Consider the following 17,483-nt stretch of genomic DNA (forward strand, 5'->3'; position numbering starts at 1 on the left):
TCCGCAGTACTTTTAGAACTAAAACTTTTACTTTTAGAACTAAAACATTAAGATTTTAAGACATTTGAAGTGAAAGTGAGATCGGAATATTTCATTTGTTCTTTGACTATCGTGAGATCGCTCGAAAATAACATCAAAAAGGTGGATCCAAGGTAGTTTTTATCGAAGAATATGTCACGTTTGAAAGATTTGTCCCTTGAATATAAAAGCAGTCTTAAACTCTTTTGCCTCATCATTGTACTCGCCGAAGCATGCGAAGGAGCACAGATAATCGATAGCTTACGAAAACGAGAAGTACGAAATAAGCGAAGCTTATTCAATAATTGCTCTTAGGAGAAAGTTATGAATATAATTAAAACATATAAATGCAAGGAAACGAGGAGTAAATAGATCATTTGCGCGAGAAGAAGAAGCTGGCAAGAAGAATGTACAAAAATTCGTTGTGCAATTGGTAGAGGTCGACTGATCAATTTAGATGAACGCTTCGAGGCACCCTTTAGATTATCACAGTCTAGTACGCTGGGTAGTATCGTGTCCTTTGTCGCGCGCGGCTTTAAGAAGACCGTGCGGAAAGTCGTACTCTGTTGCGCGTGAAGACAAACAAAAAAACTTCGTGTTCGTTCGGAAAGAATATTGCATTTAAAAAGTATAATCGCGTAAAAATGCAACGCTCGTATTCTTCACACTGTAATATCCAGGCAGCTCTAATTCGTTATTGAAGAAAAGATTCTTTTCAATATTGAATTAATATTAAAAAGAGTATTATAAGGTTCTTTCAAAATCTTTCAGGGAGTTTAATAAGACATATCTAAATTCCGATATTCGATTAGCGAAAGAATTGAGATATTCTTGAACAAGATGGAAATGGAGAACAAAATTTATTGTTAATTTCAGTCTTTGACGTACATTTCTTCAAAGAGTTTTTTTATCAATTGTTCTGTTTCTTTTTAGCGTGTTTATTTAGCAATTAGTGATGAAATGAATTTTAATTGTGTTTCAATTCAATTGCAATACTGAATCACATCCAGTCTTCTTCTAAAAAGGTTTTACTTTTAATTCTTATTTAAAAGGACAGCTCTCTTTTCAGAATATTAAAGACTATGAGTGTTGCTTTTATATTCCGCCAACAGAGAAAAACTCTTTCTCTTTTAAACGAGGTACGCGATTTTGCGACTACCTTCAAACTGTACATACACTTTGAACAATCTATTATCTTCCTTCCCATACCTCATCCTTCTTCATGTCTTTTGATTAGAAATGATTATCAATTGAGAGACATAAATGATAGATAACTCATACGCGATATATATCGACATGCTTTTATTCTCGACATGCTTAAATTCTTGACTCCGTGATCGTAATGTTCAATTCTTTTCTCATTTATTTTTAAATCTAAAGACTGATTCTTTCACGTTGCCAAATTAATGGAATCAATTATTGTTCAGGTAATTGAAGGAAAGGAAATATCGAATTGCATTTTTTCATTGTTTTGTCTTCGATCGCGCATTCAATACGCGTGTATTCTCTGTTGAGTTTTACGATCACGCGTGTGACCACTATAGTTATGAGTGAATTACTACTTAAATCTCGCATATTCTTGTAGCGAGTTCGTTCGTTCTTCGTACATTTATATAATCCATAATCATCCTTGTATATTTATACCTTTTTTACTTTTTATTACCTCGAGTGAGAAAAGCTCTCAGTTATTCTTATTTTTTTAGTTCATGATATTTTACAATGTATAGTTACTTTGTTAAGAGATGCAAGGGCAGCTCATCTTTTTTATTTTTTCTTTTTTTATTATTTTTAAAATTCTTCCTCTTTTTCTATAATGATAAAAAAGCTTTTCAATCTTTAAAAATGACAGATAAGTAAAATGAAGATAGGACAACTCTTGCGATACTGTGTATTTGTATTGACATTGCAAAAATCACTATGATTACGGTGATTAATTGTGGTTGTTCATATAATGATAAAAAAAAAGTTGAAAAGCACTCTATTCGCAGTATAAAACAGTATTTAGGATGCGTGCAAGAACAATCGACGAACGAATTATAATAAATTTATGACAACATTTTGACATGTTACCTTATTAAAAGTTTCTCTGAATATGTATAGTGTAATCAAAAGCAAATGATATTTACCGCGACAAATGTCAAGTTTTGCAGATACACAGAACTTGCGATCGAATTTTCAGTCAGTGATCTTCGAGAGAGTGTGACATCAGAAAGCTGCCATATTTAATCTATAATATCTATAGCGAGTAAAAAGAAACGTACCGCTCTTGTCCTAATGTCTAAGATGGCTTTTGCAAAAAGAAACGCAAACGTTAAAATGTGATAAGTTTTTGTAAATGCTTGTAAACGTTTTCCCTTAATTGTAAGACGTATCGAGAATAGATATTAAGAGAGTTTTGGTAGGTTTAGAACATGCACGATACGGAATGCGTGTCTTCGCGAAAAATCGAAGGTGGGAGACTCACAACAGAAGGGGAAAAACATTGTAAGATTGTTGTACAAACAGATGCAATGATAAATCCAGATTAATTCGCTCTAATGTGCGAGTTCTAATGAAAGATTTTACGAACTTTGATTAGCTTCGAATGCAATTCGAATGACGACTTTTCGTCTCTCTCTTTCTGGAAAGGAATTAAATTATCATTAAAATATATTAAATTTAAAGTTAATTGCATGCAATCGTTAATTTTGTAAGACGGAAATTACTATATTTCTGTGCAGAACTATAAGAGAGATGGAAAAGAATCAGAGTATATAGGAAATCTAGCAGCGAAAATCTAGCAGCGTTTCCCCATCGAACTATATCATTGCACCTGTTGATACATCAAGATTATTGGCATGCTTCCGCACATTCGCGAACACGCTTTCCGTGCAGATAGCTTTTTTACGTAAGACAGAGAATTTGCCAAATACTATAGTACTTATTAGTGCGTAAGTCAATGAATACATATAAATATAAATATATATATATATATTATACAAAAAAAATGATATATATGTACATGAAAAATAAATAAATCGCGGGACATTCGCGTGACGGATGTCGCGCGGCGACTTCGCATCGGCGAGCGATACGTGTCATCGTTTCTAACACCTCTAGCTATTTTGTATCCGTTGCCAAGAGCCACACATCCTTAACAAGTAGCTTCCCACAAGAAAGTATTACGACACATCTTCTTCATCTAGAGATCATTACGAGTATTAAAGTTCCGTAGATGTAAGGCGTATTTTTTATGTAATGCTTTTTCTGTACGCGACAAGAAATCGTGCTCTTGAATAAAATGAAAAAAACGTTTTCAAGATGAGAAGAATGGATGGATCGACAGGATTGAAAACCTACGCTTCTCTGGTTTTCCTCAAAAACTTTATTACAATAATCATAGGTAAATTTTTATATAAAACGACGTAGACGCAATATAACAAGATCGTTTGTATTGGTCATCATGAGAATAACAAAAGATCATTAATTTTTTACGACAAACGTGGCAGCGAAATGCGGATTAATCTAAACTATCTAAAGCACATTGCGATATCACATGATTCTTGGAGATTCAAATAATAATTCATTAGAATTATTCGTTTTTAATGATTGTTTTTTTATCATCGCTACTACGTCTGCAGCTATAAGCAGTTGCTATAAACAGAATGGCACTGCATTATTCTACATATATATATATATATACACATTATGCAAAACTCAGTAAAATCAGCGTTTGTACCCTTCATTTTGTCCTATCTTTTTAAAAAAATATCAACATATGTACAAATATATATGTACATATAATAATATCAACGTATTTTATTAATAATAATGTCAAATTAAATTATTGAATTCTCATGGAAAAGCATAAGACATTGCATATTGAAATAATGATGAGAATATTGTCTTTCTTTATACTTCAATGCCAGCATTGGAACGCTTACCTTTTTTGATCAACATCTGCTCGACATTCAGTTGCGGCGGTTCTGTTCGCGTATGCCACACATATACCTAAAATACAACATTTAGATTTTCATAAGAATCGCAAGTATATTGAAAGTTATCAACAAAACTTCAAATAAATTTCTCGATACCTTCGTGCAGCAGTCCGCCAGCGGCTCTAATTGATCCTTCGTGACTATTTGTCTAAGTATCTCGCTCTCCTGGTAACCACCTTGCACATCATACGAGAACCATGCGTCGGTGTGTTTAAGTAAGAGTTCAAGATTAATTGCGAACCCTGCCATGTCAAGTGGAAATGGTCGGTCCGGTTTCCACGCCGCGTTAAAACCTATTACTTTGTTAGTGACATTGTCACAAATAGGCTTTTCTACCATTAGACCACCGACTAGGCCAACTGGCCAAACGCCGACACTTTGTATTTTCTCCATCTGAAAGCAATAATTAGTATGTATCTAAGTAAAATGTTCAAATAATTAAATAACTAATCGAGTAGATGACGATTCATTTTTTCTAAATGCTTTAAATTTTATTTTTCAATTTGATATCAAGAAAAATAATCGAATCACTTCCGATCATAATTATTATATAAAAAGTTGAAAATATAAGTAAACTGTTCTGAATTAAATCGATGACTGAAGGAAAAAGAGATATATAATATTTCAAAAATGATCGTGTGATTTTATTTATAAAAATAATTCTTCGAAGGTATCTGCCTCACCTCGTGGAAGAGTTTGACAGAGTAAGTATTATCATCATCGGCAAAGTAAACAATGCCTTTGTTAGACAGTTTGAGATTCTCTCTAAGCCATCTTAGCGCCGCGTTTCGTTGCTCAACCCCGCGTGGCTTCTTCCAATTTGGATCGTTCCTGCCGAGCTTGTAATTCGGTGGTGTTGCTACAGCCAGATGGGTGTAGATAAGACCACTTGTTTCCAGAAACCGGGAGACCAGGGTGGTCTTCTGTGAGGCATCTTCCACGACGATCCAGTGAAAGTTGGACACGTGGAGAAATGTTTGTGCCAACCGGGTGAGTTCGGCCTTTTGCACGGGCCTGGCGAACGTAGGCGTGATTGCATAGATCACGGGCCGGCTACCCTCGTTTCGCCCGCGGACGTTCTCGACGAAGAGGCCGTGCGCCTCCAGCCTCTTCAGCAAGCTATATGTCAATCCCTGCACGTCTCGCAGATCCGCTATCATCGGCTCCAACTTGGACCTTATCTCTTGCCACTTCTTGTGCTCCTGATAATCTGTGTAAAATACAATTGGAGTTATTAGTGATAATATCTTGGCGATATCTTGGCTCTTTTTATCAGTCCAAAACTCGTAATGAGTACCGTGATGTACAGAAAATTATATTAGAGTGAAGGAAACCTGAACGACGAGTCATAGCATAGATGCGGCATGTATTATAAATAGCTAAAGTATTATGATGTCACCAGGAATTTCGAAACAGTGTTGAGTATAAATGGCAGTAATCTACACTTACAAATATGCACAAATTGTTTATATACATGGAAAGCTAAGATATTGTATTGCATCGCTTGCAATAATTAATCGTTTCTCTTTCTTCTTCTGTATTAGAAATAAAGGCTTCGTAAAAATAAATTTGTAAAAATTATAATATTGACGATTCTACTAGAATAACTTTAAACGTATTAAAATTAGCAGCGATTCAATATACTTTTATCATTTGAAACCTGATTATAAATCACAATTCTTGATAATAATCATTCAGATTTTATCACAACTTGATCATACCTAGGCAACAATATTTGTAAGTGCTTTTTATATATTTAAAAATATACTGATAATAATATTCACATGAAGTATGTTCTCGCAAGATATATTGACATGCTAAAAATTATATAGCAATTCTAATATATAATTCGAACAATTATGTAAATATTTTGTAAATTATATTAAAACCTAATTAAAACTAGATGATGATGACTTTCTTAATTTTTTAAAATTCTACATAACTCTAACTCACGTGATACGCAAAAAAAGTCTGTACAACTATCATTTAAATTGAATAAAATAAGAAAAATCACTGATCCACGATATTCGATTCTGTTTTAAATCTCGCGCTAAAACCACACAATGCCCGTCAACGGCGCTATTCACTCGCCATTCACGCTGTTGCAAGCATGAGCGAATAGAGGTTACTTGTGGTGACGGGAAAGAAATGCGATAACTGGATGAACACTCACATATGATGCTTTGGAAAATAATCACATTTAACAGGATGAGTATCACGAAAGCCCTATTGCAGCGAAATCCGCTCCACATATTGGCCTTCGTGCTAGATTCGTCGATGAGAAACAAACTCTCGGTCATTGTTGCCGCGCCATGACACCGTTCTGTTTAACCGATTGCGCTGATTGAAGTGTCAAAGCTTCGTTTTTGTTCCACCCATAGTGAAAGGACCCATAGTGAACTCAGTGCTCTTGCGCCATCATTTTGCGCATACATTTCTAACAGCCAATAAAAAACCATATGTCACTGACACCATATGTCGCCATGTTGCCACAGTTATTTGAATTAAGAGTCATATCGTAATAAGAAATGATTTGCCACAGGCTTTTTCCTATTTTAATATTAACGTTTTCTCTTTTGGGAAGCGATGAATATGTATATTTCTGAATTTTTCTTTTCGATGATCATATTTACATGTTTTTGTATGACAAGTATTAGTGGCAAGTATCATTTTGATTTCTCGAGCTGTTCACTTCAAAATCACCGCGGTGCAAATGTTAGATGACACATTTGGAATCTGCGCAAAATTCGTACGAAATTTATCTTAAGAACAAGTATTGATTTTCTTCCATCATAAATCCGTTTACGATAATACGCATTGTTTCGCTTGTGCGAGTTATTGAAATTGTTCTCATAATATAAGTAAATAAATCAATCGATTAATTAAAAATTGTTTTATCAGTTGAAAGAAGTCTGAGAGTGTGGATATGTTTGCGTTTTAAACGCTCTTTGTCTTTTATAGCGCGACCTCTCTGTACAATTCCCAGTCAGAAATGATAATGGAATTGATTCCGAATCGACGTCGATGTCGATTTTATTATCATTTCTGATTGGGTTGTACATGAAAACATGTGAACATAAACTATATTATTATATCGTTCATAAATATTTCTGATTGGTAAGAAGCTGCAGCGCATAATCGAAGGAATAAGAAATAGAGAATAAGAATTTCAATCAAGAATTATGCTGTAGAGTACACAATTTTTGTATTTATCGGTAAAATCACGCTCCGAACGCTCCGATTACAGGCCTTAAAGAATTAAAAAATATAGGAGTTAACACATTTTTTCTAGTTTTTTGATTTTAAAAATGTAAAAATTTTTTTTATTTTTATGTAGAACTGTATAGAAAATAATACTGGAACTATAATTATTTTTTTATATTAATAAAATGTTAACTTTACAGTCTTTAATTACTTACTTTAATACAGTCTTTAATCTTATAATCTGCGCGCTTTTTATTATTATATTCAAATATTGCAAACACGACTAGATATTAATTCTTCTTTATTTTATTGACTAATAATAGGGTTGTATAAGTTGTATAAAAAAGTAACAAAGTTAATTTTTTTGTTACTCTTTTTTACGTAATTATCTTTCTTAGTTAGTAACAGTAATGATAATTAAGTAATAGTAATACAATTTTTTGTAACAAATAACAAAATTTAAAAGTTATTATTTCGTTACTCGTTACTTTCAGTTTTTTCAACGCGTAATAACACGTAATAACAGTTACTTTCAAAGTAACTTTTCCAGCCTTAGCATTTAGTTAGTTAGCGTTACTGTCATAAAAAATTACAACGTCATTATTAAATTGTTTATTATTAAAAGTAATATTTATTAAAAAATTTATTAATGATATAGTAACGAGAAAGTAACTTTTAACAATCTTGACTAACACATTCGATTGATCAAAATGGTTTCAATGTACACAATTCATCTAGAGAAGTTATTTTATATAACTTATGATAAATAAAATTTTAAAAAGATAAATAAAATTTTCAAGTAAGTAATGTTTTGTGAGGATTGTGGAGTAAAGAGTTGCGTGACTTATTTAACAAAGCTCAGGATTCAAAAACACAAGCGACATATATCAGATTTTACTTGATTGCTACCTCTCAGAAAACAATAGTAAACCATTAAGAATATCTTTGCTATGAAAATCTCTTTTCTATCTATAGAAGATACATTATAAGAATTATAACGCATGAAGACATTTTTATAAAAAAGCACTAATTGAGAGAGTGATTACGTCACAACATTGTAACGAATATTTATTGATAGAAAAACGTTAATTAATTTATATTTTAGATCTAAAAATATATAATTCAATCAGCACGAAAAAAGTTGCCAACAGTCGCAAAATAAACATTCTGCTGAACGCAGCTATTAATTGAAAGAAAAATTTTTCCAAATTTTATCAAAGTACCTGTAAATTTAACACGTCGTTTTATATAACGAAAATAATCATAATTTCAATAACAATTTTCATAGTTCTATAGTTCTGCATAAAAATAAAAAGGATTTTCGCATTTTTTATAAAAAAAAAATGAAATGATGTAATTAATGTGTTAACTTCGAGTGTATTGTCAATTCTTTATGGAAAAAATGCAAAATCGAAAAATCACATATCAGAGAAAAATAGAAGCGAATCAAGCATTTGTGAAGTGAATCGAATCGAATCAAATCTGACAATATATTCAAAAACGAATCAAATCGAATCCATGCGAGAATAATGTTTGCGAATTAAATTTAAGTTTCTTCATTGTACAGTAAATAAAATTTAATTATTTTAATTACTGCTATACATTTAGCTGTTACGTTACCCTAAAACTTTGTTTTATTCGCGAAAGGAGAGTTCTAAAGGATTTGAAATAATTCTTCCAGTTTTCAAAGAATCGAATTTGAAACTATCAAATTCAGACAGAAATATACCTCTAATAACACATTTAACAATATTTTCCAGATTTTTAATTCTACGATATTTCTTCGTATCATCATATGTCACTTCGAGAAAGAGAAGAGAAGAGGGTAAGTTTCAGTATTGCACTGATGCAAACAGCCCTAGTGTGTTCGCGCAACCCCAGATGACGCCAAGGGTGCTCGAGACCCGTAAGGTTCACACGTCGCGTGTTCGAGGTAGGGCGCATACCAAAGTACACGCGTGCTACGATCACACTCTCCCTAGGACAGTCAGCAACGACAGTAACTGATCGACGAGGGGCATGGAGGGGTGAAGAGAAAAGGGCAGGATGGTAGGGGACAGTGGAGGGAGGCTGGCTCCGCTGGCGAAGTAGCAACTAGCAAGGGTATCGCGCAGCCACACCGGCCACTGCGACGGCCGTGACGGAACGAGCGCGTCGCTCTTCCGTTACTCCTTCAGCAACGTTCGTTGTACAGCTCGGTTTTTTGCGCGCGACGGCACGCAAACGACGTCGCGATGTGAGGACGCGCGAGAGCAAGATGATCCTGTCCAACAATCGTGACATGATGCGAGACCCGGCGCGATGAGCTGCGATTAATTACCAACGGGGGTGAGTCGATAGCTCGCACCCAACGAAAGGAAGTGGGAGAGGGAGATACTAGGGCGGAAGCGGGATTGAGGGAGAGAAAGAGAAAGAAAGAGAGAAAAAGAGAGAAATTACGGAAAGCTCACGTGACACGCTGAAGGGGTGCGAAATTGTCTGACAGTACATCAAGCGTCCACTACTACTGCCGTCAGTTGCTTGTTGTGACTGTGACAGGCTATCACGACGGCGACAGCGGTGGCGGCGGTGGTTCATGGTGGAAGTGGTGTGGTGGTGATCGACGGCGACGACGAAGGATAACGCTGCGCTCCTGCGAGCGGCGGCGAGACGGAAGGAAAGTGGTAACATCCGAGGTTACGAGGCCAGGGGAGAAAGTGGGTGTTGCCTGAGCGACGGCGACAACGAAAAGATCGCCCGAGTCCTGCGGGACATTACCAGAAGTCCTAGGTGTTTTACATAGGAAGCAGGAGAGAGAGAGAGACGAATGAAAGGATGCTCGTTGGTCATCACTCGTCTTCCTCGAGTCGATGTCAGCCCGTCGTTGGCCTCCTTTTCGTCTTTCGTGAGTAAGCCACATCGAGTATCTTCTTTCATTTTGTTCCACCCTGCATATACATCAATATACGCAAAGTTTATTACGAGGACGAATCATGTCAAATACTTAATGTACACGAAATGTAGAGATTGTGATTCGCTGCTTATTGCCTATGCGGTTCGTCTTCGTCTCTACGTGGAGCTTATATATCCTATATAATATCGCATAATATCCCTAGAATGTTATATGAATATTATTTGCTCCCTTTTAATATAACATTCTAGGATTATTGTGCGCTTATAGGATAATAGCTCAATCGTTCGCACCTCTCAAACGAGAGAGATCATTTAAAATTTGTTAAACCGCTCGCGCTTTCCGAACGTTCAAGGATAATCAAGAGTACACGCAGCATCGCGCTTTGCCGCGAGGAAATAGAGGTCGGATGCAAATTATGAGCGTGGATGGTAGGCGTTGCACGCCAGGCACGGTAATTGGGGCGAGGGAACTCCACTCTTCGTGCTAAGTGCGGGCGACGAGGAGAAGTCACCACGGAGAGATACCGCTGTCTCTCGTTTCCCTCGTGATTTCTCTCCCTTGCGGCCTCACCCCACATCGCCCTCGATTCTCTATCATCCGCAATTCAGTCTCTTTGCATCTCCCTCTGTGTATCTTTTTTTTCTCTCCTTGCTTTTGATTCCAGAATCATTACTAGGATCATTAGTGCGTGAAGCATCTCTCTTGCGAATTCCATACAAACAATGAGGAAAGAGGGTTACTGTGCACGATGTGTGCACGCGTCCTTTGCTCTCTCTCTCTCTCTCTATGCCCTTCTTCGTGCAACCCTTTCATCGCCGTACGTCATGAGTACCGTACTTAAATACCAAGAATAATACTCGAGGCTTATCGACTGTCCAAGAGGGAATCTCTCTCTCTCTCTCTCTCTCTCTCTCTCTCTCCCTCTCCCCCCTTCCTCTTTTCCTCCCTTTCTCTCTCCTACCATTTTCTTCTTCCTTTTATCACCGCATATTCATTGCTCCCGAGCGTTGCTAAAGAGAGATATTATCTAAAGAGAGATATTATCGGATTACTCCCTTTCTCTGTCACCTTCTTTTTATCATTTTTAAAGAGACGACAGAGAGGCAGAGAGGCCGCACGCTAACTACATCATCGTGTCCCAGTGAGTCACGGCTTTTAAATTGATTCTCTCCCCTCTTTCTCTTTCACGTTCAGTCTCTGCCGCTATTATACGGAAGTAGGGTACTATCTTGTCTCGTCTATGCACACGTGAATCGGAAAATGTCAATTTATTTAAATGTAGACTCCTCGATCAACCGCCGAGCAATTCAATGAATTTCTCTCTGACGCGTCTTAATTCTCGACGATTTTATATTCGATCATTTGTGTCGTTATCTTTAGAAGTAGGAAGAATTTCACTCTGATGTTTCTATCTTTAATTTTTGAACAGACAAAAATAACTATATATCTAAATTATTAATATCAAGACAAAAACGTAAGCATATTTTTCGCTGTATTGAATCTGTTCTGAAAGAACAGGAATTTTGGAGGAATTTTGGAAAAGAACGAGAATATTGCTGTCTTTTTTTTCTCTTATTCCGTATTTTTCTTTCGCGCTTCTTTTTACTATATGTATGTACCTATGCTTCAAATCTCTCCATCCGTCGATACGATTTCTGGCATGTCGATTTTATGTGAGCCGGAAATGTATATCCCGCGGAATTGCCCATGACTGCGGCGTGGACGGCGTCTAGCATGGTCGTTCAATAATTTAGCAAGGTTACGACTGCTGCCGACACCATCGTCTCGATAACCACCGTCGCGGTAAAGCTCGTAAGAAATGATCGATCAATGTTCCCTCTCGATACTTTGCGACCGTCGCTCGTCAATCCCTTTTTCGCGTGCGTGCCACTATCACACTTGAGGGGATTATAGTCGCGCTATTCTGAGTATCTGCAAAGTAAATAGCATACTTGTGTTCTATGACTGGAAATTTCTCTAAATCGTTATAGAATCATATACGACATATACGATAGAATTATGACGACGCATATAAACCCGTATATTATAGTTATAGTTCTAATATAAACTTTCTATTTCAATCATTTCGCAATTGGATCGTTCTTGTATCTTTTTCCATAATTTCAAAAAATTTTATTAAAATTTAACTTAAAGTGTATATATTGTGAATTTTTGAATAGTTATTTTTTTATGAGAAATAGGAGAAAATATTAAGTTATTTAATACCTGAAATCGGAGATATTATTAAAATCTTCACATAATATAAAATCTTATTTATTATGATTATATGTTAGGTATTATCTATCTTTTTTTATCAAAAGGCATGACGTTTCTTGTGATCGTGAGGGAAAGAATACTGCAAATCTGCAGCAATTGCACTGGAATTGCAAATCAATTATTAAAGGTTAATGAACAAGCGGATTTATGCTGATAAATCGTAACCTGATTGGATGGAATACAATCTATTTAGGTTTTTAAATATTGTTATTGTGTGGGTTTGTTTAGTTACGCAACACGATATGCATCGTGCACATCGCTTTAATGTAGCGTTAACTTCATTGGGCTCGAAAGTTCGACCCCCGTAAAATCTCCGTAATGTCAGCAATTGCGTGTACAACAGTATAATATTCAACGTGCGTAAGTTATAATCGAGTCACGAAGCTTAATTTACTTTTTCTTTGTGTCTTTCTGCATAGGGTAGTAACCGTATCTTATTTAGAAGCTTTCGATTTAAAAATAAAATGAATTGAAATGTCAACACCGTATATAACGATATATTATAAAACATTACACATTGGTAACAATATTTTTTAATTATAATTAAAAGATTGAAAGTAATAGTGACCCATCAATTTATTTTACTGTTCATAGTATAACCGAAGCTATAAACAACTTAATAAACTCGCCATTCAGTAAATCAATTCTCGCAGAAATGAATGGAATCTAAAATCGGTCGATTAGCTATTATTAAACAAACGCGCCTTTATTTTGCGCCCCCGATCGCAATATTCCGGTACCATGCACTATTCCATTATCGATTATACCTACTGTCTGACTAGTCGCATTCGATGAGTTGAAGCGAACGAGATAAAGGGCATAGAACCAATTCCTAGGAAAATTCCATCCCATCTGCCTCCTACAAGCGACTCACCGCATAGTGCGATGACTTCAATAGCGTAACAGATGTATAGCCCAAAGTTCATAGCTGCGCAGATAGTAGTACCCTGACATTTCTGAGGCATGACCATTTTCAGAAAAGGTCAACAGATATAGAACAGCATTCGTGTTGAGGGATCGCGTACACAACTGGTCGAATTCCACATCGTGAACAATCACTCCCTTTCGTGCACCCCAAACTTCTCCGGTTTTCTCTCGATAAAAAAATAATACATATTATAGAGTACCTAAACTGAATATTAATGAGAAATCTTACGTGATGAATCTGAAGGGTACCATAGCCTCCTCTTATATTTTATTGATGGAATTTGTGTTTCTGCGGAGATTTAAGGGATTATTGAGATTATTGTTGTTTCAATATCGAATTAATCTGTTTTATTTAAAGATTGGCTTTGTTACTTAAGTCTATAAAATATTTTAGAACTTTTTCTAATTACATTGATGAATATTTCAACTTTTATTATTTTATACTTTATAGGAAAAGTCTTTGTGTCGCAATTTACATATAATATTCGATATTGTAAATCTTTAAATTAGAATTATAAAAAATTCTATTCTTTTCTAATTTGTGCGATAAAGTTTTGCTATTTGTATTGTACAAGTTAAGAATCTTGAATTTCTTTCGGTCATTTAAAACTCAAAAAGTATATTTCGACATTATAATTAAAACATTAATTTTTAATTGGAATAAATTGGAATAAATTGGAATAAATCATGAGTTTATTGAAATCAATAGTTGTGAGCATATTGTATATCATTCTCAGTCTTATTTCAAAAATAAGTTTTTGCGCGTCGAGACAAGCCATTCTCTTTTTTTATATTCTAATAGGTATACTGATGCCAGTGCATTCTTGTATTGTTGCCAAAAACATATCTCTCGGTTACTATCCTCGCAATTTTCTTTCTTGAAACCTTGCTTCCGTGAATTATAATTTTCCTACGGGTCCCTTATTGTTTCGACCTATTTCCGGTCTTAATAGCAATCAGCCGGAGTGCTCTATTCAACCTGAAACTTTATCGCGAAGAGAAAAAGCAGGATGCTTGTGTCATTTTCAATCTTTAATCAAGATGGTCATTGAACCGACTTAATATATACATTGTATATACATATATACGTGCTCGAATATCAGAATGCAATGATGTCAGTGTACTCATACTATATAGGACATGTTATATTATAGCTATACATAAAACAGACAGTTGAAGGATATCGATATATATCGTGTACTTTTTATTTGCATTACGTCAGAGCTTTATAATATCAAGTTTCGTAATCGAATGTTGATTCTATTAAGTAATGAATGATGTATAATTTTATTGCATAAGAAATGTCACAATTGCTGTCTATTAAAACGTTTTGTTTAATGAAGTTTAAATTATTCAAACGATTCGATTCTGTTAATGAATAACAGAAACTCTTCGATTCTTAAATAAGATTGAAACTAGTAACTCATTCTTTTTTTTTATATTATACTTTATCAGTATCATTACGGGAAAAAGGTGAGTTTTTTAATTCATCGATTGATCAATCGCATAAATGCAACTTTGCTTTATAAAAGCATTTGCGCATAATGCGATTGATCAATCGATGAATTAAAAAACTTTCCTATAATAAAAGGGATAAAATAAAACAGCTTGTATCATTAGTCTTTTTCCCAATAATTTTGATACGAAATTCGTTTTCGGAGTAACAGTAATTACGACTGTAAAGAACGAACAGACTAGATGGGATTTATTATCGACGATTTAAGTTAGATACCGATAGATCGCGATGTATCAGCAGATCCACCATCTGTTCGAGAAGCAGCTCGAGAAATAATGAGTGGCAATGCGGTTAGGAGCCACGTTATAGTAGATTCTTGGCTCGTTGCACTGTGGTGATTAGCGAACGAATTGCTCAGCTCGGAACGAACAATTCGCTTCAAAATGAGATCGAGACGTGTGCTTGATGGTCAGAACAAAAGAAGAATCTACTCGATTATTTATTTTATACGCCAATTTGTACTTGCAATTTCTTTGAATTATATTCATTGTATTTATTACAGGGGGATGTACCAGGATTTCAAATTTTAATCACAAATTCTTTAAGATTAATTTTTCCCGACTACTATTTGATATTATTTGACATTTTGATAATTTTACATCGTATTAAAGTAACGTAATCTACCTGAATTTAAGTGAATATCACTTTAATTCATCACAGCTTCAATTTCTAAAAATTTAAGTTGTAAAAAGAACTTTAATTTTAATTTAAAAATTTCTGATTCTTCGATGTGTTTTAATCGGGAAAACTCAATTCTAAATTGGACAGAAATTTTCAAGGAAAAGCTTGAGACACGCTGTACTTCGCGCAAGTAGCCGCGTAATTTATGAATCCGGATACAAATTTAGAAATTACCTTGATTATTATGAAATGACCTTGATTATTAAAATGGATTGTACACGAGATTAGTCGGTTGGTTGCCGGAAGATCGCTCGAACATTTATCATCTCTCTTTATCCCATCGTAAAGATGAGAAGATACGAAAAAAATAGTGACGCGTGTGCAGAAAACATACCCTGATTGTAATCAGAGATCTTTCGCACGATAAGAAGAAAGGATTGTGAGCATGCGTGTTTGTATCTCCGGCTATAAAGGCCGCTTTATCGTCCTAGGGGGTGAAACTTCTCGAGCACGCTCTCGTGGTTGTTGAACTACCGGTTTATCGGCTCGAAGAGAAAACATGTGCGCAGATATATGAGTATGTTATATGTACCTCTAGTTAAACTCTAAACTGGACGATGCATCTTATAAGATACGTATATTTTATAACTAGTTATACATCTCCTTTACATCACAAAAGTTGCCTGTAGAATTTTAAAATTAACGTCCAATTATTAAATTTCCAATTATTAAATTTTTACATCAGTGAAGACAAATTTTAGATATCCTTTTCTTCTTTTTTTTTTTTAAATGTTTAAATATTTAATATTATTACAATTATTTAATATCATATAATTATTTACAAATGAAGTAAAATTTATCTAATAATATCGTAAGACACTTTAGAAATTACTTATACATTAATAAGCGTGCCAGGTATTGTTTTTTTAACTAGTTATCAGAGATTTTTGCCGACAATTTGAGTATATTTATTCCAGAGAGACGAAGAATTCTCGTCCCGAGAAACGAGAGAAGCGCAAAAAGAATATTCTTCGAATGGCTCGGACGAAATGAAAAAAAAGAAATCCTTCGAACTAGCCGCTTGAAAAGATGCACTTTTTCCGCTTGTTGAAGATTATACTATTCATTTGCAGATGATTCAAAGAGAGACTTCGTTATTCAGCCTTTCAATTTTTGAATATAAACGAATAAATAATTCTGAATGACGATGTCAATAATATAATAAAAAGAAAATTATTTGTATTATTTATATGCAAAAATAAGAAAACATACACAATATTAGTAATCTACTTCTTATACTTATTAGTAATACGTACTAGCTTCATAGCTTTCACAAATTAAAAGACATCATAAATTTTTGAAATACTTGATTAATAATCATATACGTCATATATTTATTATAATATTTTTAACTTACGAATTTTAGCTTTTGCTCTAACTAGTTTAAGTTGCCATTTGTTAAAGTGCTCCAGATTTTTGAGCGAGCATTTCATTGGAAAAATACGCGATGATGAAATCTCTTCCTACGCCGCCGAGTAAGTGGATTTAACATTTATCGTAATATCAGCACAATCCGAATTTTTGTACGACAAACAGGCAGAGATGACGCAATTGTTACTAAGGACTTCTTGCAACAGCATGTCTTGGATATGGTAGACGTTGAAGTCACGTTTACAGCGAACACTAATGTAAATCCAAGATGCAAATTGGAAGGTTTTTGCGAGACCGTGCAAACGGTAGATGCCAATGTTCCATGGGCGAAACAGCTAGCAATTTGCATCTTAAATTTACATTACATTGAATAATGACGTTTTTGCAATAGAATTTGAACAAGATGCTTTTTATAGAAAATCCAGTGTTGATTTCACATATGTTTCTCCTACTATCTTATCACATATTACGCAATCATTTTTATGACGATCAATTTTCTTAAACAATGTTAAACATACATTAAATTGAGATAATTTTGATCAAATAATTGAATATTAAATATTAATTACAGAAACTGCTAAATAAGAATTTTATAAAAAATTTTATTCAGTTTTTCGTG

At 34.6% G+C, this 17,483-nt stretch overlaps 2 protein-coding genes across 5 annotated transcripts in view; one reads left to right on the forward strand and one right to left on the reverse strand.

Moving 5' to 3' along the window:
- Positions 1-3,838: 3,838 nt before the first annotated feature.
- On the reverse strand, positions 3,839-6,328 carry LOC108685627 (galactosylgalactosylxylosylprotein 3-beta-glucuronosyltransferase I). 3 transcript variants are annotated; one of them, XM_018190506.1, is made up of 4 exons: positions 6,169-6,328; positions 4,679-5,205; positions 4,092-4,388; positions 3,839-4,008 (listed from the first exon to the last, which is right to left on the reverse strand). In XM_018190506.1, exons 1-4 carry the CDS (start codon positions 6,293-6,295, stop codon positions 3,910-3,912), a joined length of 1,050 nt encoding a protein of 349 aa, XP_018045995.1. In that variant the 5' UTR covers positions 6,296-6,328; the 3' UTR covers positions 3,839-3,909. The 3 variants fall into 3 exon arrangements, with proteins under 3 accessions (XP_018045995.1, XP_018045994.1, XP_018045993.1); XM_018190505.1 differs by having other exon boundaries at positions 6,194-6,242; XM_018190504.1 differs by lacking the exon at positions 6,169-6,328 and adding an exon at positions 5,293-5,338.
- A 3,003-nt stretch (positions 6,329-9,331) lies between these two features.
- Positions 9,332-17,483, forward strand: part of LOC108685711 (protein FAM135A) — a 26,342-nt gene continuing 18,190 nt past the window's right edge. For both annotated transcript variants that reach the window (XM_018190647.1, XM_018190648.1), the window contains exon 1: positions 9,332-10,083. The gene's annotated coding sequence lies outside the window, so the exon portion shown is untranslated. The remainder of the gene's footprint in view (positions 10,084-17,483) is intronic.

Source organism: Atta colombica, unplaced genomic scaffold, assembly GCF_001594045.1.
Source record: "Atta colombica isolate Treedump-2 unplaced genomic scaffold, Acol1.0 scaffold155, whole genome shotgun sequence".
NCBI lineage: Eukaryota > Metazoa > Arthropoda > Insecta > Hymenoptera > Formicidae > Atta > Atta colombica.

What these genes read in the sequence shown, in the direction of transcription:
- LOC108685627 (XM_018190506.1), bottom strand. Translation starts at nt 6,295, where the DNA reads ATGACCGAGAGTTTGTTTCTCATCGACGAATCTAGCACGAAGGCCAAT. An exon ending in TATTTTCCAAAGCATCATAT is followed by an intron (nt 5,206 to 6,168) that starts GTGAGTGTTCAT and finishes TATTTTACACAG; the next exon opens with ATTATCAGGAGCACAAGAAG. An exon ending in CTGTCAAACTCTTCCACGAG is followed by an intron (nt 4,389 to 4,678) that starts GTGAGGCAGATA and finishes TATTGCTTTCAG; the next exon opens with ATGGAGAAAATACAAAGTGT.